The 27,125-nt window shown below is 41.9% G+C and overlaps 1 protein-coding gene and 1 non-coding gene across 9 annotated transcripts in view; one reads left to right on the forward strand and one right to left on the reverse strand.

Moving 5' to 3' along the window:
* The window catches only part of PDE8A (phosphodiesterase 8A), a 157,241-nt gene that overhangs the window by 121,244 nt on the left and 8,872 nt on the right, over positions 1-27,125 (forward strand). For 5 of the 8 annotated variants that reach the window (XM_072801022.1, XM_072800977.1, XM_072800991.1 and 2 more), the window contains 6 exons: positions 817-865; positions 1,080-1,215; positions 2,694-2,892; positions 6,868-7,100; positions 8,515-8,647; positions 11,361-11,528. In XM_072801022.1, coding sequence (XP_072657123.1) covers positions 817-865; positions 1,080-1,215; positions 2,694-2,892; positions 6,868-7,100; positions 8,515-8,647; positions 11,361-11,528 — 918 coding nt within the window. Of the gene's footprint in view, positions 1-816; positions 866-1,079; positions 1,216-2,693; positions 2,893-6,867; positions 7,101-8,514; positions 8,648-11,360; positions 11,529-18,680; positions 21,355-27,125 lie in introns of those variants that run through there. The other 3 variants (XM_072800983.1, XM_072801004.1, XM_072801012.1) reach the window with 2 other exon arrangements.
* LOC140624146 (U6 spliceosomal RNA) lies at positions 17,732-17,838 on the reverse strand. The gene has a single exon (XR_012023678.1). It is a non-coding gene; the product is annotated as a U6 spliceosomal RNA (small nuclear RNA).

Raw genomic sequence — 27,125 nt, forward strand, 5'->3', positions numbered from 1 at the left:
GAAACAGATCATTCTGTCACTGTCTTCACCTCTTGTCTTGGCCAGAAGTAAAATTTACCTCCTCACCAGCGCCAAAAAAAAAAAAAAAAAAAACAACAAAAACTCCACTCCCCTCCCAGTGCTTGCTTTCTGAAGTTCACATCTTAAACAGAAGGCTCTAGACCTTCTATAGTAATCTGTAGGGTACAGTGGTTCCCAGGGACAATAATGTCTAACCGTGGTCCTACCTATTTGAGGCACAGGTGCCTCCAGCCTGTGGGTAAGGGGTGAAAATAATGGCGGTGGGGTGGGATTATGTCCTTGGAGGAGGGAGGAAGGGAAGGAAGATGGGAGAGCGGGGCTGTTAGGGGCTTGTGCCGTGGTCTAGGAGGGCTCTCACTCCAAGAGGCAGCCAGGGGTCTGAAGGTATGTGGAAGTGCAAAAGAATCCACTTTTCCAGAGGAAGCTGGAAATGACAGCCTCCTTACCCTTGCAGTAAGGAGGGTGGCAAGGAAATGGCAGAGGGGAGGCTTGAGGGCAGAAGCCAGTTGTCCCTGACACACCCAAGCGGCACTGAGGGCCCCCAGCAATGCTGGGCTTTGGGGCATCTTGCAAGCTTACCTTGCTTGTGTGGCTTGAGCTTAGACAGTTTTCCCAGCATCAGGCCCTGCGCTCTGTGTCAGGTGACTGAGTCCAGTTGTTAATCACAGGGGAGATCAGGGGGCATTGGTGGAGAGGCTGCCCTCAGCTCTCCTCGGAGACCTACTGTCCTGGCATTTTCAAGAAGTAAGGAATAGTTTTGACTTCTCTTTCTCTTGTTTCCTTGATTTTTATCAGGATGGTTTGCGAAGACTCTCTGGGAATGAGTATGTTCTTTCGACAAAAAGTGAGTTTTAACTTTTTAATTTTTCAGGGCATTGTTAATATTATAGTAACACAAATGGTGAAAACATTTTGCAGATATGTTTTCAGTTAATTTTTTTCATCTGTAAGAAGTTTCTTGGTATGTCCTATACCTCAGAAACAAAGCAGCTGTCCCCACCGGAGCAGTAAATACTATAAAGCCTATTAATTTTGTTCTCCACCACATCACTTTGCAGATCTTCAGCAGGTGCCCAGCAGTATAATCACCCCCATCTCCCTTCACGATGTCCCCCCACGGATAGCTCGGGCCATGGAAAACGAGGAGTACTGGGACTTCAATATTTTTGAACTGGAGGCTGCCACAAATAAAAGGTGAGTCCACCTGGAGCCTGGCAGACACACAGCTTGGTTCCAGGGGCCTCTGTGGTGAGCCATTGAAGGAGTGTGGGTTCTTCCAGAGCCCATCCCTGGTCAGGGAGGGAGGCTCTAGAAAGAGGAGCTGAGCAGCAGGTACCCCTGACCACCTGGGCCGACAAGGGATCAGGGAGGGTCGGCGGGGTCATGACTCCTGCAGAGACAGGACACTCAGGGCAAGTGGGAAGTTTAACAGGACTTACCTCTTCAAGTGGCACAGGTTTCTCCTGTAAAATACAGGTGTTAGTTTTTTCTGTATGTGGTGATATGTCGAGACAGCAGCACAGAGTCCCACTCGGGCTGGAACTGAAAAATAGAGATACACAGACACATTTGCTGACAGCCATCCCCAGATCTCAGCTGCTGTGTTGGTGACAGGCCTGGGACCCCCCAAAACTCCATCCTGATCTGAGTACGCTCAGAGAGTGGGGGTGGGGTTAGGGATCTTACCTTCTATGTTGTACCTTGCTGGAAAAGAACAGTTGGCCAGAAGGGTGTAGTTGACATGACACACAGGGAAGACGGTAGGGCTCCGAACCTGGCCAGGCCCAGAGGGCAGTTACGGGAGAGGCGTGCTGTGCTCTGTGGCCCACAGGATACCTAACTCTTCAGATCTCCTCCTAGTCTGGGTGAACTGTTTCCAGGACAGCCCCTGCCCTTCAGTCGTGTTCACCAGGAGTCAGCCTTCTGGTATGTTCTGTTTCCATGTACCCCTCATGGGCAAGGACACTCCTATAGCAGACGAATCTTCGAGCACCTGGCTTACATGCTAGTGCCATTGCATTCATGTGAATCAGGCCAAGGCAGGCCACTTCAAACCCTGTGAGCCTGATGACCTCAGGATACTGCCTCAGCAGAGCCGTTTCTTGACCTTCCAAGCTGAAGGCCAGATGCTGGATCAAGGCTAACTTCTCAAGAAGGGCCTGACTTGGTGGCCCATTGACCACCTTCTCAGGGGAAACTTCCTCATGCTGCAGCACCTACCTCCAGATTGAGATCATTACATGACAAGTGACGGTATCTGGCTCATACACCATCTTCAGAAAGTGTTATTTGCTTCCAGACAGGACATCTGGCCCATATCATAGGTCCAGCGAGTGGAAAGGTGAGGACAGGGTTCAAGCCCAGCATCACATTGATTTTGAAGAATCTACTGGTACAAGTGAAAGTCTGAATGAAGAAGAGGGGTGGTGAGCAAACCTCGCCCCAGCCAGTGGGGAACACTGCCTGAGAGCTGGCACTGGGCTCCGGCCAAGGTTGGCAGTGGCTGCCAGAAGAAAGGGCGATGCTGCCCTGCGCCACTCAGACAAGCTCCACCCTCTGCCTGCATGCTCTCTGAAGGTTAACTCCACTAGCTGGTTGGGTCTGAACCTATAGGCTCCCAACACTTTGCCTGTTTCTTTTTGTTTTAATGTCTTGGATGTTTTTCTCTTTAGGCCTTTGATTTATCTTGGTCTCAAAATATTTGCTCGCTTCGGAATCTGTGAATTCTTGAACTGCTCCGAGACAACACTGAGATCGTGGTTACAGATTATTGAAGCCAATTACCACTCTTCTAACCCCTACCACAACTCCACACACTCTGCTGACGTGCTTCACGCCACTGCCTACTTTCTCTGCAAAGAGAGGATAAAGGTGAGCTGCATGTGCTCCATGCTTAGTGGGCAGGGACAATGGGGCAGGCTGTGGCCTCCGATTCCACAGAGGTGATCTGTGTGGGGCACCACTCCACCGGGGATGGGGGGCCACCAGTCTATAGGGGGACTGTTCACGTGGTCCCTACCTGTGTGCAGCCCAGCCCTGGGAGAGTGCAGCCGCATGGGAAGTCGGGCAGGAAGCTGTGCTGTGGCTCTGTGGGTTTGATAGGTTAATTCATGACATGAGCCTCTTCCTTTCTGTGGGATTGTGAGGAGCAGATTGGTCCTGTGGAGAAAACCAGCAAGAACAGTTAGTTGGCTGCAATTTGTAGGTTCAGAGTGAGACCCCCCCCAGAATTACGGCCCTAACTTGTAGAGCACCACTTTAGGTGCCCCTCTACCCACCCCATCCCTCAGTGTCATCAAGGTTTGAGGCCAAGTTATATTCTTGCGCAGCACTATGCTCCCCTGGGGTTGCCAGCCCAGGCCAGAATTCCATCAGTCAAGAGGACACCCAGGTCAGAAACCTGGAAGCACTTCTGTTCTCTCTTCTCCCTAAGCCTGTGTCATCTAGTAGGTCACATGACAACACACACAAACACACACACACACACCCCGTGTCCTCAGGATTATCTTTACCTCATAATGCTCCCGCTATGGTCCTAGGGAGGGCCCTGCTTTTTCATCTACATGGTACCACTTAAGCACTCCTGACCCCCTGACTCCCATGGAACTCAACCACACTGCTGCACACAAGTTTTCTGAAACAGCACATCTGACCCCATTGTTCCCAGGAGTAGCTTCCCACCTCCTACAGGACTTAGATTTTATTTTCTTTTTAAGATTTTATTTATCTATTAGAGAAAGCAAGCACAAGCAGGGGAAGCAGCAGAGGGAGAAGAAGCAGGCTCCCCACTGAGTAGGGAGTCCAATGCGGGGCTTGATCTCTGGACCCCAAAATCATGACCTGAGCCGAAGGCAGACACCCAACCACCTGAGCCACCCAGGTACCCCAAGACTTAAACTTTAAAACTCCTCGGTATGATTATTCACAGCTTCCCAACACACAGGCCACATGTTGTTTTTAATACTCTTGCCCTTAATATGCTATCCCCTGTGATGGTACTGCCTTCCTTGTGTCCCTACCTGTCCTTCAGGTATGCATACCAGCCTTTGGTCCTCCAGAGAGGCCTGCCTGAACTACCCTGCATCCCAAGACTGACTTAGATGCCCCAGTTTCCCATGTGTGCTCCACTCGGGCAGGCTGTTTTCCCCATATTTGGGGATATTCCCTCATTGGTCCATGCACTCTGTTTGCATAGCAGGTTCTTTTTCTATCCCATGTCTGTCCTGCTCTGTTGAGTCAGTGCTCTGGCCACTGGCACCCACTGGTGGCTGGTCACCACAGACTCAGAGCCACCTGGGCACTGTCTAGCAACTTTAGCTCCAGCTTTGAGGAGGAAGAGGGAGAGGGGGTTATGGTAGAAGAGCTTCACAGGAGAAAGGTTCCAGTCAAGGTTCAGGACTCACTGCCCACTCTCAAACCAAGTTCCTAGGAAAGCTTTTCATGTTGTAAATTACTTTGTTAGGGAAATTTTCAAAGCAGCAACTAGACTTACGCTGATCTGCCAAAGCTCTTGTGTTCTTTCCTTCAACATCTATCATAAAATGGCACAGAAGGTCCAGGGAGTTCCAGTGGCATCGCCATTTCACTTTCAGAAGAACCGCGGTTTTTGTGTCTAAGAGCAGGGCTTTTTGAGGAATGAGCAGCACCATGTCATTGCCTAGTGTCCTGGCACCTGGAGACAGCCCTGTGGGGCCATGGCAATCAGGCAGAGCAAGGGCAAGCGTCTTATCCTCTATGATGGAGTAGTGTGTGGAGAGGACGACATGAGGGTAACACCTGGCACACAGACCTACTGGGCAGCAGTGAAGGCCTCACCCCAAAGGTCAGATGTGTTCAGATCTGGGTCTTTCAGGTGCCCATTCACTGTTCCTTCCAGTTTTTTTTTTTTTTTTAAAGATTTTATTTATTTATTCATGATAGACACACACAGAGAGAGAGGCAGAGACAGGCAGAGGGAGAAGCAGGCTTCATGCAGGGAGCCCAACGCGGGACTCGATCCCAGGTCTCCAGGACACTCCCTGGGCCGAAGGCAACACTAAACCGCTGAGCCACCCGGGCTGCCCTCCAGTTTTGTTTTGTTTTGTTTTGTTTTGTTTTTTTTAAAAAAGATCATGACCAACACTATAGGCATAATTAAGAGTCCAGAGAGAGCACTGTTTTATAAAATACAAAAACAAATGGGCAGGTAGGCACATCTCTGTCAGCATGGCTCAGTATATATAAAAATAGCCTAATTTTTGCTATAATTTACTGCTTTTAAATCACTCTAGTGATAAAATGCAAATATATACTTAGCTAACTTAAACATTTATCGAGATATAATTCATACAAGTCCCCCATTTAAAGTTAAAACTATTAAATTTTAATTTAAATAAGTTTAAATTTTTTTTTTTTTTTTTAAATTTTTTTTTTTTTTTTTAATTTTTATTTATTTATGATAGTCACAGAGAGAGAGAGAGAGGCAGAGACATAGGCAGAGGGAGAAGCAGGCTCCATGCACCGGGAGCCTGATGTGGGACTCGATCCTGGGTCCCCAGGATCGCGCCCTGGGCCAAAGTCAGGCGCCAAACCGCTGCGCCACCCAGGGATCCCTAATTTAAATAAGTTTATAGAAAAAAATTTATAGGACCAATGAGATGTGCACTTTTCAAGTGTCTATAGCATATTTCCAAAAATGAGTTGCTAGGACACAATAAGTCTTGATAAACTTCAGAATTTCATGGGTACATTTTCTAACCTTTACAGAACAAAACTAAAATTTAATAACTAAAGGTTAAATTAAAAAAATGCCAGCTGCGGGGCACCTGGATGGCTCAGTCAGTTAAGCATCTGCCTTTGGCTCAGGGCCTGATCCCAGGATTGAGCCCCATGGAGGGCTTCCTGCTCAGCAGGGAGTCTGCTTTTCCCTGTCCCTCTGCTCCTCGCCTCACCCCAGTGCTCATGCTCTCTCTCAAATAAATAAACTTTTAAAAAAAAAGAAAAGTCAGCTGCTACAAATGAGAAAATGTTTTAAATAATTTTAGAAACCAACACAATGAAAAATCTATATATTAAGACCTACAGAATGAGACCAAAATGATATTCCAAAATGATTCTTTGAAATAACCAAGAAAATTAAGTTCTAACCAAACTAATCAAAAAGTGCAGAAAGAAGAAAGTGCCAGACACTTCTGTACTAACTTAAAAGTCTTAAAATAAAATGTTTCACATCACATACTAGAAGTAGAAAACCAATAGGTCAATACCATGGAAGTAGTTCTTAACCTCCATCAACTAAATTCTTCTAATCCAGCTCTTGACTCAGATGGTCAGGTGAGTTCTTCAGCCCCTTGAGGGATTTTTCCATGTTACGTAAACCTTTTCAGAGACTTAAAAATGATGGACAACTTCCAGATTATTTTTACCAAACTCACAAAACCCTGACATCAACCTGACAAAGATAGCACCAAAACGGAGGGAAATACTAGACCAACCCCACTAATGTAAGTGATGCACATTTTAAATTATTTCTCTCTCAGTAATACTAGTTTACTTTGGGCCAAGTCGGTATCTGACTTTTTGTGATGGGTCTAAAGTCACACTGGCTGAGGAGGTGACTCCTGTCTATTGAGGACGCTTCGTATTTTGGTAAGTCCTTAACTTGTGTGAGATTGAGAATCAGATAATGTTCCCTAATTAACAAGTACAAACATGCAGCTATTTCTCAGTGAAGGTAAGGAAACTGGATTTGTTCAACAATATGCTTTTCTCAGAAATCTGGAATAGTTTTACCTTAAAGTAATGGGGCAAAAAGAAAACTATACAGAAGCTTCCCTCCTTTCAGCACCATGCCTTCGTTTTTAAAAGATCTCTTGTTTGCAGCAAACTTTAGATCCAGTTGATGAGGTCGCTGCCCTCATCGCAGCCACCATCCACGACGTGGACCACCCTGGGAGAACCAACTCCTTCCTGTGCAATGCTGGAAGCGAGCTGGCCATTTTGTATAATGACACTGCTGTGCTGGAGAGCCACCACGCGGCTCTGGCCTTCCAGCTGACCACCCGGGATGACAAATGCAATATCTTCAAAAACATGGAGAGGTGAGAGCACTCACTGAATAGGGGAGTATGTTGGTCCCTGTAACAACTTTGAGATACAATTCACATACTATAGAGTTTATTCATTTAAAGTGCACAGGGGTTGTCAGTATGTTTAGAGTTGTGTGGCCATCACCGCAGTCAACTTAAGAATGTTTCCATCATCCCCCAGAAAGAACCTCAGATTCATTCATTGACTCTCACTTTCCCTGCCCCAAGTAGATCCCGCAGCCACAAGCAACTACTGGTGTACGTTCTGGCTCCAAAATCTGCCTACTGTACACATTTTGTAATAAACAGAAGCACACCCAGTGTGTGGTTCCTGCCTGGCTTCTTTCTCTTAGCACGATGCTTTCAAGGTTCATTCAGCTCTTTTATGTCTTGACATTTCAAGACACCAAAGTATAATGCTGACATCTTGAGCTTCTAGAGACTCATAGAAGCTTTTTCTCCGAACACTCCTCTCTGCCCTCCTGTGCCCAGCACACTTCTCATCATTGTCAATGTTCACATGTTACTTAGAGGAAGCCTTCCCTGACTCCTCATACTAATTTTCCGGTGCTAGATTCCTTCATAGCACTTATCACATGTTTAAATAATCATTCTTCATTACTTGGCTAAGGCTGATTTGATTAAGTTCTGTAAGATCACAGTAGCCAGTGCCTTTTGTTCATCACTGTACCCTCAATGTCTAGTAGGGTGCCTGGTCCAGGGGAGGGACCTCATAAATATCAGATGGAAGAAGATAATTTTGATTCATAAGGAACATTTTATAGGAGATTTTTTAAAAAGGAGATTCCTGTTACAAAACTCCCTTTTGCACTGTTCTAGAATTTCACTAGGTTTTATTCATAGTTGCTGGTATATATATATCAGTTAGCTCTGGACAGATACACAAGACCCTGATAACCTGGGTGTGTCCAGGGGAAGCAGTGGGGTGACTGGAAAAAAGAGGTTGAATAGAGATAAATTTTACAAAATGATTGAATAAAAACAAGGGCTGGAGGGAAGAGGTAGGCAAGTATCCCCTGTGAGTTTCTCAGCTGTCTTGAAGTTTCTGGGCACTGAAATTGTTGGATCTTAAGGTTCCTCTATAGAGGGGGGTACATTCTTCATAACCACAGATCTCTGCCTTTGTTCGCTCCTACCATGTTCTCTTATGCTAAGAACTAGGTGTCTTCTGCTACAGAATGACAAGTGTTGCACCTGTGAAGTCTTGCCCATAAGCTTACTGATTTTAACTTCTATTCAGTTTCCCCTTGCTAATAATCTTGTTTTAAAGTATGCCCTGTGACTTGCACTGACATTAGAATTTAGGTCCAGTGGATGCTATCCTAGCTAACAGATTGTTTTCAGGAGTATCTGTCTGGTCTGGATGAATCCTCCATAGCACCCTCTCGTTTGTCATCTGAAACAGGAATGACTATCGGACGCTGCGCCAGGGTATCATCGACATGGTCTTAGCCACAGAAATGACAAGGCACTTCGAGCATGTCAACAAATTTGTCAACAGCATCAACAAGCCTCTGGCAGCCCTCGAAGTAAATGGGGTAAGGGAAACTGAGTGCAAAGAGAACCTGTATTTGAGGCCCTTATCCCTGTGTGTTGTGGAGACACAGAGTGTAAGACATAATGAGCTGGAGAAAAGTTCCCCAGGAGTTCCTTGGATTTAATTTCCATTGGTTGAAAAATTATTTATTCATGAGAGAGGCAGAGACACAGGCAGAGGGAGAAGCAGGCTCCCTTCAGGGAGCCCGATGTGGGACTCAATCCCAGAACCCCAGGATCACTGCCTGAGCTGAAGGCAGACACTCAACCACTGAGCCACCCAGGAATCCCTGGTTGAAAAATTATTTATATTTTTTTTTTTTTAATTTTTATTTATTTATGATAGTCACAGAGAGAGAGAGAGAGGCAGAGACACAGGCAGAGGGAGAAGCAGGCTCCATGCACCGGGAGCCTGACGTGGGAATCGATCCCGGGTCTCCAGGATCGCGCCCTGGGCCAAAGGCAGGCGCCAAACCGCTGCGCCACCCAGGGATCCCTGAAAAATTATTTAAAGTATACAGACTTGTCAGGAAAAAATTAGACCTCCAAAAGTAGATGTGGAAGCTAAAACTAACTTCAGGCAGGTGATCCATTCCTGTGCCTGTTCTCATATTCCTCCCAACCCCTCTCCTTGGGCATTCTGGGGTCAGTTGGCACCCTTGAGGTCTCCCCCCACAACATTCCTCACTATGTACATGCTGTGGCAGCAGCCACTCTCCCCTGCTGGTCTCTGTCACGAGAGGGTGGGGGGTTGAGAAGGACCCTGTATTTTGGTCCCAAGGGTGACATTGTTGTACATTTCTGGATTTGAGGCCTGGAGTCCACAACTGCCCAGCAGGAGACCACAACTCAAGAAGCAGACAGATCTGAGTTCTCATCCCAGTTTTGTTTCGCCATTTCCTTGTCTGTAAAATGAACAGAATCAAGCTGAGGCATAGGACTAATGGGCATAGGGCAAAGTAGGCACTGAATAAAAGGTACCTATTATACTAGATCAGCATGAGATCAGCACCTATAGCATATATTTTCGTGAACCCTCTTCCTTTGAGGCCCTACCACCTATCCCATATACACTGAACATCTTGGCACCAGCTCACAATCTTTTTCCATGGCCCTCCTCCCCCTACTCCTATCACCATCCTGAGAGTCTTTATCAAGCACAGAGATGGTTTATCCTATGAGGCTAGGATCACCATTCCTTGAATTCTAACCCCACTTGACATGTACAACTCATCCGGTCATAGCCTTTGTCCCTGGCCTTCTAGCTTATTACCCCTTCGTGTGTGTTCCTCTTCAACCCAATTTGAAATCTGTTGAGAACTCTGCTTCCTTCATCCACCCCTATTCTCCCAGTTTGTCAGCCTGCTTCTGACTTTACTTCCTTTCCAAGGACTTCCATTGTGGAGTACCCACACCAACCTTTTTTAGTGGCTCCTGCCATCCTGGGTGGGATGTCACCTAGGCCACCGTTCCTAGCCAACTCTGCAGGCTTGGTTTCTTTCATCAAGTCTGGGCAGGTGCCAGACTCAACTGAGTATTCTGTTCTATCTCATCTGTTAGTACTTGGGTTACTTCTGAGACTGGAAATCAATCTGTTGAGCCAGTCAGATGACAGACAAAGTAATATGAAAGAAAGTGGTTTACAGTTGGCAGGACTGAACCATAGTCACAGCTGACAAGAGGAGTGTCAACACAGAGTTGATAGGTGGTGGAAAATTTGACAGCCTGGGCTCTGGATGGGCATGTGCCCGTCTTGATGGCATAACCGTCCCCACTGAGATGGGACCATCAGGCCTTTTTAGACTATTGTGATTACTCATTGAAATCACATGACCCTTCTTTGGAAAGCATGAGGAGACCAGCTCATTGCTGTCTCTGATGGTGCTCTTTGCCCTGATACTCCCTCTTCCAACCTGAATTTGCTTCAGAGGGCTTGTAACCACCAGGTCTGTTATACCATGTGTGGAGAACCCATACCAATGGCATGCCTTTAAACAGGACAGCATGTGGTACTATGAACAGAGCAAACCCAGGACTAAAGGTAAATCTGAAGTTCTTATTCTGGCTCATCTGGGTGGCTCTGAACAAGTCCCAATGTGCTCATCTATAAAATATAGTAGTAGATGATACTGCTTTTCATGCCTACCACAAATCTTTTTGTGAGTGAAGATCAAAAGAGAATGACTATTAAGGAAGTAAGAAGTAACACTCTATCTGACAAATCCAGGTACACTGCTAGCTAATTCTCAAGATCATATCTATCATGGGCCTGGATTGGGCTGTGCAAACCAAAGAGCCTGGTGCACCACACAATTCCTTTTGAGGGAAGGGCAGAGAAACCTTTTTTTATAAAAGATACTGCTCATGTCCCAAGGGAGAGCAGTAGAGATAGAACAAAGAAAAAGCAACTGTTGAGCAATATCTGGAATGGGAAGAAGAAAAGAGTCAAGAAGGGGAGGGGGCACAAAAACCAGCCTCCAGTGCTACCCTCTACTCTTAAGTCCTGCTGGAATCTCACCGAGCCTTGGTTTTCTTTTTTGTCAAGTGAGGAGCTGAGCTCAATGCTCAGATTATCCTCCTCACTGTTCTGTGAACTGCTTCACTTGTAGGCCTTGGTCAATGCTTTACTAAGTGTACAGTGGAGCCACACCTTGAAGACAGGGCTTGGTACCAGAAAACCCACTTTGATTGCTTTGAACTTGTCTTCTGTTTTAGGAAGTAAATAGAGATGAAGAAGCCATAAACACTATGCTTAGAAGTCCAGAGAACCGGACTCTGATTAAACGGATGCTGATTAAATGTGCGGATGTGTCCAATCCCTGCCGACCCCTAGAGCAGTGCATTGAGTGGGCCGCACGCATCTCAGAAGAATATTTTTCTCAGGTGAGATACAGCCTCTTAGGCTCCTTAAGAGAGAGAAATACAGTAAGACCATTAGAGGTAAGGGGCATAACACTCATATCACAGGCTTACTGGTAATGAATTCGATTAGTTTTTCCCTTATCTGAAAATGTATTTGCCTTCTTACAGAAATATCTTCACTGGCTGTAGAATCTGGGATTAACAGTTTTCTCCCAACAGTATTTTACATTGTAGTCTACCCTTCATATTCTCTCTGGGTAGAAAAAATTATTCTGGGACAGAAAAAAAAATTAGAAAATACAATGGCTAAAGGTTTTACAAATTTACTGAAAGCATATACATACAGATTTAAGAAACACAACACACCCTCATCTATGCTCAGTCATGGTCAAGCAGCTCCAAGCCTTCCAGAAAAAAATGAAACGCAACTTATAAGAGAACAATGATTCTCATTCTTCTGACTGCATGTCAAACTATGAAAGCCAGAGAAGAAGGACTTCTGCAGAAAATGGGGAAATAGGAGAATCTTAGGCATACCTTATCCATGGATACACCTAGATAATACCCACAGCAGTATAAATGACCTGAAGACTGTCAGAAAAGACTCTACACAGCTAAATGTAGAGAATGTGGCTGTATCCAAGAGGATAGGAAGGGCATAGACACCATGAAGGAGCCTAACTGACCTGTAGGACCATCCACAGTAGGGAGGATACTGCAGGCACAGAGAGGGGAGGGGGCAAACTCCACACCAGGAAGACAAATCTCCATAACATCTGGCTTTGTAAAACAGAGAGGTTTAACTTCTCAAGTTCTTAAAATCAATAGGGCTTATGACCTGATTCTTGATTTTCTCAGGGTTGTGGGATCAAGCCCCATGTCAGGCTCCACACTCAGCAAGGAGTCTGCTTCAGTTTCTCCCTCCTCACCATATACCCCACCAACCCTATGCTCACCCATTCTCTCACAAGTGAATAAATAAAGCTTTAAAAAAAATTTTTTTTTAACTCGGCGGGCTCAGCTCTGAGGCAGGCAGACCACCACAGGAAACTGAGCTCCCACCCTTAGAAACAACAAAACAGTTCCACAGACCTATAGTGTAGAAATAGCAGTTTGGAGGGAGCTTTTTTTTTTTTTTTTTTTTAACTAATCTCAGAGCCAGTGGTGGAAGGGGAGGGATCTTTGGAAACTTCTCCAAAACCAAGAGCTGCTGGGTACAATTTCCTTCCCCCACCCCTCAGCCCGGATACACTGGACACCTGTGAGAATCAGCATGACTGGAATACTACCTAACTTGCTGATAGGAGGCCCCAGTCCCACGTTCTGTGGATATACCACCTCTGGCCTGTCTTGGTTCCAGATCTCCTCCCCCAGCAGACTTATGCAGACCCCACCCTGTTTCCACACTCATCTGTGGACCTGACCCTTCCCAACCGGCCTCACCAGAAGTTTTCCAGAGTGGCTCCAGTCCCCACCTACAGCAGACCAGGCACAAATCTTGCTAACACCTTGCCCCTGCATTCTCCAGTACCCCTTCCCCCTTCAAAATGCCTTTAGCAGGAGTCCATCCAAATCAGTGCCATGAGCATAGCAGTGTGCAAAAAACCTGGATTGGGGTCAGCACCACCCCAAAGTGACTCCTGCCCCAGGGAGAGGGTAAGAAAACCATACATACCAGTTCAACTATAGCACAAGACAGGCCCACTAACAACGTAGGGACCAAACCTACCCATAATAGGCAGAGATAGCCATTTCAGACAACTGGACTGTAGACAAACATAGCCCAGCAACGCACAGAGGAGATAACCCTGAAGTACCAGGTTCTGGTGAACAGGGGACACTGCACTGCAGGGTACTACAGGACCTCTTCTTCATAAGGCCATTACTTTTAGCTGAATTTCCAAACAGAGAGCTAAAAAATGTGGAGACAGAGGAGCATGTCCCAAATGAAGGAACAAGACAGAAGCACAGGAGATCTGAGTAGAACAAAGATAACATGCTCGATGGAGAAGTTAAAATAATGGTGATAAAAATGCTAACTAGGGAGCTAACTCAGGGAGACCTCAGTGAGATAGAAAACAAAGAACCAGGGGATCCCTGGGTGGCGCAGCGGTTTGGCGCCTGCCTTTGGCCCAGGGCGCGATCCTGGTAGACTCGGGATCGAATCCCACATCGGGCCCCCCAGTGCATGGAGCCTGCTTCTCCCTCTGCCTGTGTCTCCGCGCCTCTCTCTCTCTGTGACTATCATAAATAAATAAAAATTAAAAAAAAAAAAAAAAGAAAGAACCAGTCAGAGAGAAAGAACTCAGTAACTAAAATTTAAAGTACACTACCAGGGGATCCCTGGGTGGTTTAGTTTCTGCCTTCAGCCCGAGGCATGATCCTGGAGTCCCAAGATCAAGTCCCGCATTGGGCTTCCTGCATGGAGCCTGCTTCTCCCTCTGCCTGTGTCTCTGCCTCTCTCTCTCTCTCTCTCTCTCTCTCTCTCTGTGTGTGTCTCATGAGTAAATAAATAAAATCTTTAAAAAATAAAATAATTTTTAAAATAAATAAAAATAAATAAAATAAAATACACTAACAGGAATAAACAGAGGAAGGAGAACAACAGATCAGTGACCTGGAAGACAGAGTAGAGTAATGGAAAGCAATCAAGCTGAACACAAGAAAGAAGAAAAAGACTACTGAGAATAGATTGAAGGAACTCAGTGACACCATCAAGTATAACATTTCATTATAGGGACCTTAGAAGAGGGAGAGAAAGAAAAGGGGGTAGAAAATTTGTTTGAAGAAATAGCAGAAAACTACTTGAATCTGGGGAAGGAAACAGAAATCCAGATCCAGGAGACACAGAGAGGCCCCAACAAAATCAATCAAAGGATGCCTATTCCAAGACACATAGTAATTAAAATGGCAAAAAAAAAAAAAAAAAATAGTAATCTTTAGAGCATTTTTAAAGCAGCAAAATAAAATAGTTACATAAAAGGGAAACCCCATAAGGTTATCAGCTGATTTTTCAACAGAAACTTTGTAGGCCAAAAGAATTCATCACCACTCAAGCAGCCCTACAAGAAACATGAAAGAGAATTCTTTGAAAGGAAAGACCATAGCAGGAGTAAGAAATGTAGGAAACACAAAAGCAATAACATTAAATATGTCTATAAAAATCTATCAGTGGATTCACCAAAGGATGTAAAATATAACACCATATACCTAAAATGTGGGGAAGAAAGTAATAAAAATTTAGTGTTTTTAGAAGAGGTTCAAACTTTAAGATTTTATTTATTTATTCACAAGAGACAGAGAGAGGCAGAGGGAGAAGCAGACTCCATGCAGGGAGCCCGATGTGGGACTCGATCCCAGGACTCCAGGATCATGCCCTGAGCCAAAGGCAAAGCCACCCAGGCATCCCAGAAGAGGTTCAAACTTAAGTGACCATCAACTTAATATAGACTTCTATATGCATAAGGTGTTATATATAACCTAATAGTAACCACAAATCAAAAACTGCCAATAAGCAAAAAGTAAAGAGAAAGGAATCCAAGTATCTCACCAAACAAAGCCAACTAATGGTTAGAGAAGGGAGCAAAGGAAGAAGGGAACAGAAAAGAATAAAAAAACCACCATAAGATAAGTAACACAGTGGCAGTGAATATGTACCCATCAATAATTTTGAATGTAAATGAACTAGACAATGAGAAAACCTAGGATGGATGGGCTAGATCCAAAAACAAAACCCATCTTGCTGCCAACAAAAAACTCATTTCAGACCTAAAAATACATGCAGACTGAAAGTGAATACATGCAGAAAAACATTTATCATACAAATAGGTGTGAAAAAAAAGCCAGGGTAGCAGTACTTGTATAAGACAAAATAGACTTTAAAACAAAATATTATAACAAGAAACAAAGGAGGACAGTATATAATCATAAAGGAAACAATCCAACAAGATGTAACCATTATAAATACTTGTGCACCAAACATGGGCACACATAAGGCAGCTAATAACAATGGTGGTAATCAATAGTAATACGATAACAGTAGGGGACTTTAACATCAATGGATAGATCATCCAAACAGAAAATTAACAAAACAATGGCTATGAATGACACATTAGACCCGGTGAATCTAACAGATATGTTTTAGGATGGAATGTTCTGAATATATTAAGTGCACATGGAACATTCTCCAGAAAAAAATCACATATTGGGCAAAAAACCTCAAAAAATTGAAGTAATGCTATGCATCTTTTTCCAACCACAAAGCTGTGACACTAGAAATCAACCACAGGAGAAGATCTGGAAAAGAACACAAATACATGGAGGTTAAAAACCATGTTACTAAACAATGAATGGGTCAACCAAGATCAAAGAGGAAATTTTTAAAAATGCATGGAGACAAATGAAAATGAAAACACAATGGTCCAAAATTTGGATACACCAAAAGCTGTTCTAGGAGTGAAGTTTATAGCAATACAGGCCTCCCTCAAGAACCAAGAAAAAGCTCAACCTAACCTTACACCTAAAGGAGCAAGAAAAAGAAGAAAAAGCAAAACCCAGAACCGGCAGAAGGAAGGAAATAGTAAAGATTGGAGCAGAAATAAAATCAAAACAAAAACCATTAAAATCAATCAATGAAACCAGGAGCTGGTTCTTTGAAAAGATCAACAAAATTGCTAAACCTTTAGCCAGACTCAGTTAAAAGAGGGGGAGGGGACTCAAAATCAGAAAGAGAAACACCACCACAGCAATATAAAGCATTATGAGAATATTATGAAAAATTATATGTCAACAAATTGAACAATCTAGAAAAAATAAATTCCTGGACACATATAACCTCCCAAAACTGAACCAAGAAAAATAGAAAATTTTAACAGACTGCCCGCAATGAAATTGAATCAATAGTCACAAAATTCCAAACAGAAGTCCAGGTCCAGACAGCTTCATAGGTGAATTCTGCCAAACATTTCAAGAAGAGTGAACAGCTCCTCTTCCCAAACTATTCCAAAAAATTGAAGAGGAAGGAGAGCAATTCATTCTAGGAGGCCAGCATTACCCTGATACCAGAACTAGATCAAGACACTACAAAATAAAAGAGAACTACAGGCTGATATCTCAGTGAACATAGAGGCAAAACCCTCAACAAAGTATTAGCAAACCAAATCTAAATAACAATATATTCAAAAATTCATTCACCACCATCATGGGGGATTCATTCCTGAGATGCAAGGGTGGTTCAGTATTTGCAAATCAATTAATATGATATATCATGTCAACAAGAGAAAGTATATAAAAGCCATATGATCATTTCAATCATGCAGGAAAAGCATCTGACAGAATAGGACATCCATTCATGATTAAAAACCCTCTACAGGGCAGCCCAGGTGGCACAGTGGTTTAGCGCCAGCTTCGGCCCGGGGCGTGATCCTGGAGGCCCGAGATGTAGTCCCATGTTAGGCTCCCTGCATGGAGCCTGCTTCTCCCTCTGCCTGTGTCTCTGCCTCTCTCTGTGTGTCTCTCATGGATAAATAAAATCTTTTTTTAAAAAAAAACCTCTACAAAGTAGGTTTAGGGGGAATAAACCTCAACAAAATAAAGGCCATATATGAAAAGCCCACAGCTGGGGTGCCTGGATGAAGCAGTTGGTACAGAGTGCCAACTCTTGGTTGCAGCTTAGATCATGATCTCAGAGTTGTAAGATCAAGCCCTACATTGGGGCTCTGTGCTCAGTGCAGAGTCTCCTTGAGATTCTCTCTCCCTCTGCCCCTCCTACTTGTGCTCACTTGCTCTCAGATAAATAAGTAAATCTTAAAAAAAAAAAAAAAAAAAAACACACACACAGCTAACTTCATACTCAGTAGTGAAAAACTAAAAGCTTTCCCCCAAGATCAGTAACAAAACAAGGATGCCCACTCTAACTGCTTTAATTCAACATAGTACCATAAGTCCCAGCCACAGCAGTCAGACAAGAAAAAGAAATAAAAGCATCCAAATCTGTAAGAAAGAAGTAAAACTTTATTTGTAAATGACATGATATATACTATATAAAGAAAACCCTAAAGACTCCATCAAGAAACTATACCTGATAAATGAATTCAGTAAGGTTACAGAATACAAAATTATTGTACAGAGATCCAGTGCAATTCTATACACTAATAATGAAGTAGCAGAAAAAGAAAATCCTATTTATAGTTGCACCAAAAGTAATAAAATACCTGGGAATAAACTTAACCAGGGAGATGATAAATGTGTATCCTGTCATCATTGTGCAGGGGCCATGCTAATCTTCTCTGTATGGTTCCAATTTTAGTATATGTGCTGCCGAAGTTAGCATGATAAACGTGTATTCTGAAAGCTGTAGAAAACTGATGAAGGAAATTGAAGATAACACAAATGGAAAAATACTCCATGCTCCTGGGTTTAGAGAATATTGTTAAAATGTCCATGCTCCCCAAAGCAATCTACAGACTTAACACAACCCCCATCAAAATGCCAACAGTATTTCTCACAGAAGTAGGACAAATAAGCCTACAATTTATATGGAACCACAAAAGACCCTGAATAGCCAGAGCAGTCTTGAAAAAGAACAACAAAACTGGGAGATATTGCACAATCCCAGATTTCAAGATACACTACAAAGCTAAAGTAATCAAAACAGTATAATACTGGGACAAAAACAGACATAGATCAACAGAACAGGAGAACCCAGAAATAAAGCCACCATTCTATGGTCAATTAATCTTTAACAAAGGAGGCAAGAATATGCAATAGGAAAACATCTCTTCAACAGTTGATGATGGGAAAATAGGACAGCTACATGGAAAAGAATGAAATTGGGCTGTTTCTTAACTATACAGAAAAGTAGACTCAAAATGTATTAAAGACCTAAAATGGGGCAGCCCAGGTGGCTCAGTGGTTTAGCGCCGCCTTCAGCCCAGGGTGTGATCCTGGAGACCCGGGATCGAGTCCCACATCAGGCTCACTGCATGGAGCCTGCTTCTCCCTCTGCCTGTGTCTCTGTGTCTCTGCCTCTCTCTCTGTCTCTCATGAATAAATAAATAAAATCTTAAAAAAAAAAAAAAAAAGACCTAAATGTGAGAGTTAAAACCATTAAAATCCTAGAAGAGAATATAGGCAGTAATTTATTTGACATCAGCTATAACAATATTTTTCTAGGTATGTCTTCTATGAAACAAAAGCAAAATATATTATTGGGACTTCATCAAAATTAAAAGATTCTGCACAGCTTTTTTGTGGATTGTGATGCGGGACTGTGCCGAGGACGTCGGATCTTCCTGCCCTCCTCCCCTCCCACCTTTACCCTGAAGCCCCATAATAAAACAGTTTGAAATCAATCAATCAATCTTTTGCACAGCAAACAATAAAAGATAACCTGTGGAATGGGAGAAAATACTTGCAAATGACCTCCCATAAAGGGTTAATATCCAAAATATATAAAGAACTTGTACAGCTCAATACCAAAAAAAAGAAAAGAAAGAAAGAAAAAAATAATCCCTGGACGCTTGGGTGGCTCAGCAGTTTAGTGCCTGCCTTCGGCCCAGGGCCTAATCCTGGAGTCCTGGGATCAAGTCCCATGTCGGGCTCCCTGCATGTAGCCTGCTTCTCCCTCTGTCGGTGTCTCTGCCTCTCTGTGTCTTTCATAAATAAATAAATTTTTAAAGATCTTTAAAAGAAAGAAAAAGAAAAACCATTTTAAAAATGGGCAGAAGAATGAATATTTCTCCAAAGAAGAGATGGCCCACAGGCACATGAAAAGATTATCAGCATGACTCCTCATTAGGGAAATGCAAATCAAGACTACAATGAGATGTCATCTCACACCTGTCAGAATGGCTAAAATAACATGACAAGTGTTGGTGAAGATACGGAGAAAAAGGAACCCTTGTGCACTGTTGGTGGGAATGCCAACTGATGCAGCTACTGTGGAAAATGATATGGAGGTTCCTCAAAAAATGAAAAATAGAATTACTACATGATCCAGCAATTCCACTACTGGGTATTTACCCAAGAAATAAGAAAACACTAATTTGAAAAGTTATATGTGCCTCTTTGTTTATTGTAGCATCATTTACAATAATCAAAATATGGAAGCAACTGAGGTGTTCATAAATAGATGAATGGATAAGGTAGTAGTATATATGTATAAAATGGAATATTACTCAGCCTTAAAGAATGAGATCTTGCCATTTACAACATGGAGCTAGAGAGCATAATGCTGAGTAAAATAAGTCAGAGAAAGACAAATACCAGTATGATTCCACTCCTATGTGAAATCTAAGTGAAAAAAAAAAAAAGACTTTATAGAACAAATATGGTTACCAGAGGGGAGGTGGGAGGGAGGATGGGTGAAATAGATAAAAGGAATTAAGAGTATATTTCTCAGGATGCCTGGGTGGCTCAGTGGTTGAGCGTCTGCCTTTGGCTCAGGGAGTGATCTGGGTCTAGGGATCAAGTCCCACATTAGTTCCCTGCAAGGAACCTGCTTCTCTCTCTGCCTATGTCTCTGCCTGTTTCTCTTTCTCTCTCTCTCTCTCTCTCTCTCTCTCATGAACAAATCTTAAAAAAAAAAAAAAGTATATTTCTCATGATGAGCACTTAGTAGTATACAGAACTGTTGAATCACCAAACTGCACCTGAAAGGAATATTACACTACATTATTTATACTTGAATTTTTTAAGAACAAAAAGAAAATACGAAGGCCAGAAGACACTGGAATAACATCTTTAACTTGCTGTTAGGACACAACTGTCAACCCAGAATTCTGTATCCAATGAAAATATCCTTCAAGAATGAGGGGGAAATAAGCACATTGTCAAATAAGGAAAAGCTAACAGTTCATCACCAGTAAACCTGCAATAGAAGAAATGCTAAAGGACGTTTTTAAAGCTGAAAGGAAAGAATAACAAGATACAAACTTGAATCCTCAGGATGGGATGAAAAGTACCAAAACCCAAGGGAGATATTACCTTAGACCTGTCAGAATGACTGTTAACAAAAAGAAAATCACAAGCATTATCGTTGAGAAGAATGTAAATTGGTGCAGCCACTAGAAAACACTGTGGAGGTTACTCTGAAAATAAGAAACATCATATGGTCAAGCTATTTAACTTCTGAGTATTTATTTGAAGAAAATGAAACACTAACTCAAAAAGACATATGCATCCCCAGGGTCCCTGCAGCACTGCTTACAGTAGCCAAGATATGGAAATAACCTGTGTAAATAAATGGGTGAATGGGTAAAAAAGACATGGTATCTATATACAGTGAAATATTATTCAACCTTAAAGAATGAAATCTTGGCACTTGTGATAACATGGATGGAACTTGAGAGAGCATTATGCTAAGTGGAAATAAACCAGAGAAAGACAAGTACTGTATGATCTCACATTTGGAATCTTAAAAACAAAGCTCATAGCAGCAGCCCGGGTGGCTCAGCAGTTTAATGCCACCTTCAGCCCAGGGTGTGATCCTGGAGACCTGGGATCGAGTCCCACGTCAGGCTCCCTGAATGGAGCCTGCTTATTCCTCTGCCTGTGTCTCTGCCTCTCTCTCTCTCTCTCTGTCTCTCATGAATAAATAACTAAAATCTTAAAAAAAAAAAAAGAAAAGAAAAGAAAAGAAAAGAAAAAAGCTCGTAGATACAACAGATTACTAGTTCTATTTTGGTGAGCATTTTGCAGTATATACAAGTACAGAATCATGTTGTATATCGATTATACCTCAATTTTAAAAAGAAACAGGGACGCCCAGGTGGCTCAACTGTTGATCGTCTGCCTTTGGCTCAGGGCGTAATCCCGGGGCCCCGGGATCAAGTCCTGCATCAGGCTCCCTGTAGGGAGCCTGCTTCTCCCTCTTCCTGTGTCTCTGCTTCTCTCTCTGTGTCTCTCTCATGAATAAATAAATAAAAATAAAATCTTTAAAAAAATAAAATAAAGCCAACTACATTCAGTATACAAAAGACATTTAAAATAAAAGGAACAGATTCATGCAAAGACAGAAATGGATGGAAAAAGTGATCATGCAAGTTGTAAACATAACATACTTGAGTGGCTATATTAATCTCAAACAATAGATATCAAGATAGAAAATATTCCCAGAAAAAAAAATATTACCAGAGATAAACTGGACACTTCAAAATGATAAAGGGTCAGTTCTATAGGAAAACATAATAACCATAAATGTATATGCACCTAATAACAGAACTTCAAAATAAATGAAGCAAAATTGACAGAGAAGTAGACAATTCTGTAGTCGCATTTGGATATTTTAACACTTTCAGTAATTGAGAGAACATCCAGATTGATAGTATCTGGATTATCTGTTTTTCTGTTATTTCAGTCACCTTACCTTAGTTAAATATTCATAAAATACTACACCCTAAGTGGGTAGAATATATATTAAGTACATCATATGCTGGGGACACCGAAATTATTCAGCAAATTTACAAGACCTGAAATCATACAGAATATATTCTGTAGCCACAGTGGAATCAAATCAGAACTCAGTAACAGTAATGTATCTAGATAAATGCCAAGTATTTGTAAATTGAACAGTCCACTTCTGAATAATCCCTGGTTCAGATAATAAAACAATCCCACTTAGAATTGCACCAAAAACCATATCTAGGAGTAAACTTAACCAAAGAGGTGAAGGACCTGTCAGTTATATACTCTGAATACTATAAAACACTAGTGAAAGAAATTCAAGACAACACAAAGAAATGGAAAGTCATTCCGTGCTCATGGACTAGAAGAACAAATATTGTTAAAATGTCTATACTACCCAAGGCAATCTACAGATTTAATGCAGTCTCTATCAAAATATCAACAGCATTTTTCACAGAACAAACAATCCTAAAATCTGTATGGGATGAAAGAAGATCCTGAATAGCCAAAGCAATCTTGAAAAAGGAAGAACTAGAGGTGTCATGATTCCAGATTTCAATTATAAAGTGATAGTATTAAAACAGTATGGTGTTGGAATAAAAATGACAGATCAGTAGAATAGAGCAAAAAACCTAGAAATAAACCCACAATTGTATGTTCAGTTAATCTTCAACAAAGGAGGAATGAAAATACAATGGGAAAAAGTCTCTTCAACAAATGGTGTTGGGGAAATTGGACAGCCACATGCCAAAGAATGAAACTGAACACTTTCTTTCACTATACACAAAAATCAACTCAAAATGAATTAAAGACCTGAAACTATAAAAATCCTTGAAGAGAGCACATGTTAGTAATCCTTCTGACATCATCAATAGTCATCCATAGAAACATTTTTTTTTTTTTTTTTTTTTAAATTTTTATTTATTTATGATAGTCACAGAGAGAGAGAGAGGCGCAGAGACACAGGCAGAGGGAGAAGCAGGCTCCATGCACCGGGAGCCCAATGTGGGATTCGATCCCGGATCTCCAGGATCGCGCCCTGGGCCAAAGGCAGGCGCCAAACCGCTGCGCCACCCAGGGATCCCCATAGAAACATTTTTCTAGGTATGTTTCCTGAGGCTAGGGAAATAAACTATTGGGGCTACATTAAAATAAAAAGTTTCTGCACAGCAAAGGAAACAATCAGTAAAACTAAAAGGCAACCTACAGAATTAAAGAAGATATTTGCAAATGGCATGTCTGATAAAGGGTTAGTATCCAAAATATATAAGAATCTGATACAACTCAGTACCCAAAACAACAAATAATGTAATTTTAAAATGAGCAGAAGACACAAACATTTCTCCAGAGATGACATACAGATGACCAACAGGTACATGAAAAGATATTCGATATCACTCATCATCAGGGAAATGCAAATCCAACCGACAATGAGGTATCGTCTTACCACCTGTCAGAATGACTAAAATCAAAAACACAAAAACAAGCCTTGGTGAGGATGTGGAGAAAAAGGAACCCTCCTGCCCTGTTGGTGGGAATGCAAACTGTTGTGGCCACTATGGAAAAAAATATGGAGGTTCCTCTAAAAAGAAAAATAGAACTACCCTGTGATCCAAGAATTGCACTATTGGATATTTATCCATAAAATACAAAAACACTAATTTAAAAGGACACATGCACCCTATGTTTATAGCAGGATTGTCTACAAATAGCCAAACTGTGGAAGTACCCCAGGTGTCCCTCAGTAGATGAATGGATAAAGGAGATGGGGTACATACATACAATGGGATATTATTCAGCTATAAAAAATGAAATCGGGTAGCCCGGGTGGCTCAGCGGTTTAGTGCTGCCTTCAGCCCAGGGTGTGATCCTGGAGACCTGGGATCGAGTCCCATGTCAGGCTCCCTGCATGGATCCTGCTTCTCCCTCTGCCTTTGTCTCTGCCTCTCTCTGTGTGTCTCTCATGAATAAATAAACAAAATCTTTAAAAAAAAAATGAAATCTTGCCATTTGCAACAACATGGAAAGAACTAAATAGGGGCAGCCCGGTGGCTCAGCGGTTTAGCACCACCTTCAGCCCAGGGCCTGATCCCAGACATCCGGGATCAAGTCTCATGTCAGGCTCCCTGCATGGAGCCTGCTTCTCCCTCTGTGTCTCTGCCTCTCTCTCTCTCTCTCATGAATAAACAAAATCTTAAAAAAAAAAAAAAAAAAAAAAAAAACTAAATAGTATAGTGCTGAATAAAATAAGCCAGAGAAAGACAGATACATATGATCTCACTCATATGTGGAATTTTAAAAACAAAACAAATGAGCAGAGGGAAAAAAGAGACAAACTAAGAAACAGACGCTTAAGAATAGAGAACAAACTGACGGTGAGCAGAGGGGAGGTGAGTGGGGATTAAAGAGTATAGTTACAAGGATGAAAAAAATAAAATGAAAATAAGAAAAGTTAATGACTTAAGTTTTACTTTAAGAAACTAGAAAGTAGGGGGATCCCTGGGTGGCTCAGCGGTTTGGCGCCTGCCTTTGGCCCAGGGCACAATCTTGGAGTCCCGGGATTGAGTCCCATGTGGGGCTCTCCCAGCATGAAGCCTGCTTCTCCCTCTGCCTGTGTCTCTGCCTATCTCGCTCTCTCTCTCTGTGTCTATCATAAATAAATAAATAAATCTTAAAAAAAAAAAAAAAAGAAAAGAAACTAGAAAGGAGGGACACCTGGGTGGCTCAGCAGTTGAGCGTCTGCCTTCAGCCCAGGGCATGATCCTGGAGTCTCCAGATGGAGTCCTGCATCGGACTCCCTACATGGAGCCTACTTGTCCCTCTCCCTAAGTCTCTGCCTCTCTCTCTGTGTGTCTCTCATGAATAAATACATAAAATCTTAAAAAAAAAAAAACTAGAAAGGATAAAGCATAGAGGAAAAAAAAAATCCTATTTAAGAGCAAGAAAATTAGGAAATGGAGAAAAATTAACAGCCAAAAGTTGGTTGAGAAAATTAACAAAATTTCCCACTATCTAACTGGAATAATCAAGAAGAGAAAGAAAACACAAATAACCAATATTAGGAATGAAAGAGGTATTGTCATAATAAATCTTACAGATATTAAAAGGATAATTTTAAGGTGTGAGTTTTTACACTAATAAATTTGACAACTTAAATGCCTTAAAAACTAGTTTATCCAAACTGACAAAACAACCACACGAGAAGCCCTGTATTAATTCATCAAAATTTACTATTAGAGATCTTCCCACAAAGCAAATTCTTGACCCAAATGGGTTCACTGAAGACTTCTATCAAACATTTAAGGCAAAAATAATATCAGTCTTACAAAATAGTATCAAAAGATAGAGGCATAAAAAAAAAAAAAAAAAAAAAAAAGATAGAGGCAGAGGCAGGGAGGGTGCCTGGCTGTCTCAGTCTGTAGAGCATGTGACTCTTGATCCTCCCCGGTCGTGAGTACAAGCCCCACGTTGGGCATGGAGCCTACTTTAAAAAAAAAAAAAAAAAAAGGAATGGAAACACTTTGCAGCTCATTTTGTGAAGCCATTATTATCCTGATATCTAAACCTGATAAAGACAATACCAGGAGCAAATTACAGTCCATTATCTTCATGAACATAGATGCAGAGATACTTGATTGAATAGTACATAGAAAAAATACTGTCTCATAAGTTAGAGTTTTTCCCAAAAAATGTAAGGTCAGTTTCACAACAGGAAAATCAAGAATTACAGTCTCCATACCCAATTAAAGGAGAACAAACAGGGATCCCTGGGTGGCGCAGCGGTTTGGCGCCTGCCTTTGGCCCAGGGCGCGATCCTGGAGACCCGGGATCGAATCCCACATCAGGCTCCCGGTGCATGGAGCCTGCTTCTCCCTCTGCCTATGTCTCTGCCTCTCTCTCTTTCTCTCTCTGTGACTATCATAAATAAATAAAAATTTAAAAAAAAAAAAAAAGGAGAACAAACATTATTTCAGTAGATGCAGAAAAAGCATTTGACAAAACAACATTCACCCATCAAAAAAAAAAAAAAAAAAAACTTAGCAAACCAGGGATAGAAGGGAACTTATTTTAAAAAGGGCATCTACAAAAACTTACAACTGATAAAAATGGTGAAGTATTGAATACATTCTCAAGATTGGAAACAAGGGAAAGGTACCACCTCTATTGAATACTTATCGGCTATCCTAGCATTGCAATCAAGCAAGAGAAAAAAGGTACAAAGAATAGAAAACAAGATTTTTTCTATTTGCAGATGACACAATATTTTAATATGGAAAGCTCTAAGGAGTATACAAAACAATAGCACTTATTTAATAAGGATTTGATTTAGCAACGTCCTAAGACACAAAAATAAATAGTATTTTTGTACTAGCCTAAAACAATTGGAAAATGAAAGTAAAAACCTAATCCCATTTAAAGTTTAGGGGGCAGCCCCGGTGGTGCAGCGTCGGGCTCCCTGCATGGAGCCTGCTTCTCTCTCCACCTGTGCCTCTGCCTCTCTCTCTCTCTATCCTCTGTGTATTCTCATGAGTAAATAATAAAATCTTAAAAAAAAAATAAAGTTTAGGAACAGATTTTTTTTTTTTTTTTTTATTCATGAGAGACACACAGAGAGAGGCAGAGACACAGGCAGAGGGAGAAGCAGGCTCCATGCAGGGAGCCTGATGTGGGTCTCGATCCCGGGTCTCCAGGATCACATCCTAGGCTAGGCTGAAGGCAGGGGCTAAACCGCTGAGCCACCCGGGCTGCCCTAGGAACAGATTTAATAAAAAGTCTAGTTCTTTACACTGAAAACCACAAAATATTGCTGAGAAATTAAAAAAAAAAACACTTGAAAATACATAGAGATATACTAAGTCTACAGATTGAAAGGCTCATCTTTACGGTAGTTTTCTCCAGATTGATGTACATATCAATGCAATTCCAATAAAAATCCCAGCAGGGTTGTTTTGTTTGGGAGAGAGTTTTTGTTGTTGTTTTGGTAGAAATTGACAAACTGATTCTAAAATTTATATGGAAAGGTGAAGGACCTTCAATAAGCAAAGCAAACTTGAAAAAGTTGGAAATTTTACACTGTTTGTCTTTAGAACTTAATCAAGCCAATATGGTATTTGCATTAAGATGTCAGATGCATGGATGGAAAAGAATAATATAGAGGTCCCAGAAATAGACCACATCTCTATAATCAGTGGGGAAAGGAAAAATTTTTCAGCC

The sequence above is a fragment of the Canis lupus genome, chromosome 2 (genome assembly GCF_048164855.1).
Source record: "Canis lupus baileyi chromosome 2, mCanLup2.hap1, whole genome shotgun sequence".
NCBI lineage: Eukaryota > Metazoa > Chordata > Mammalia > Carnivora > Canidae > Canis > Canis lupus.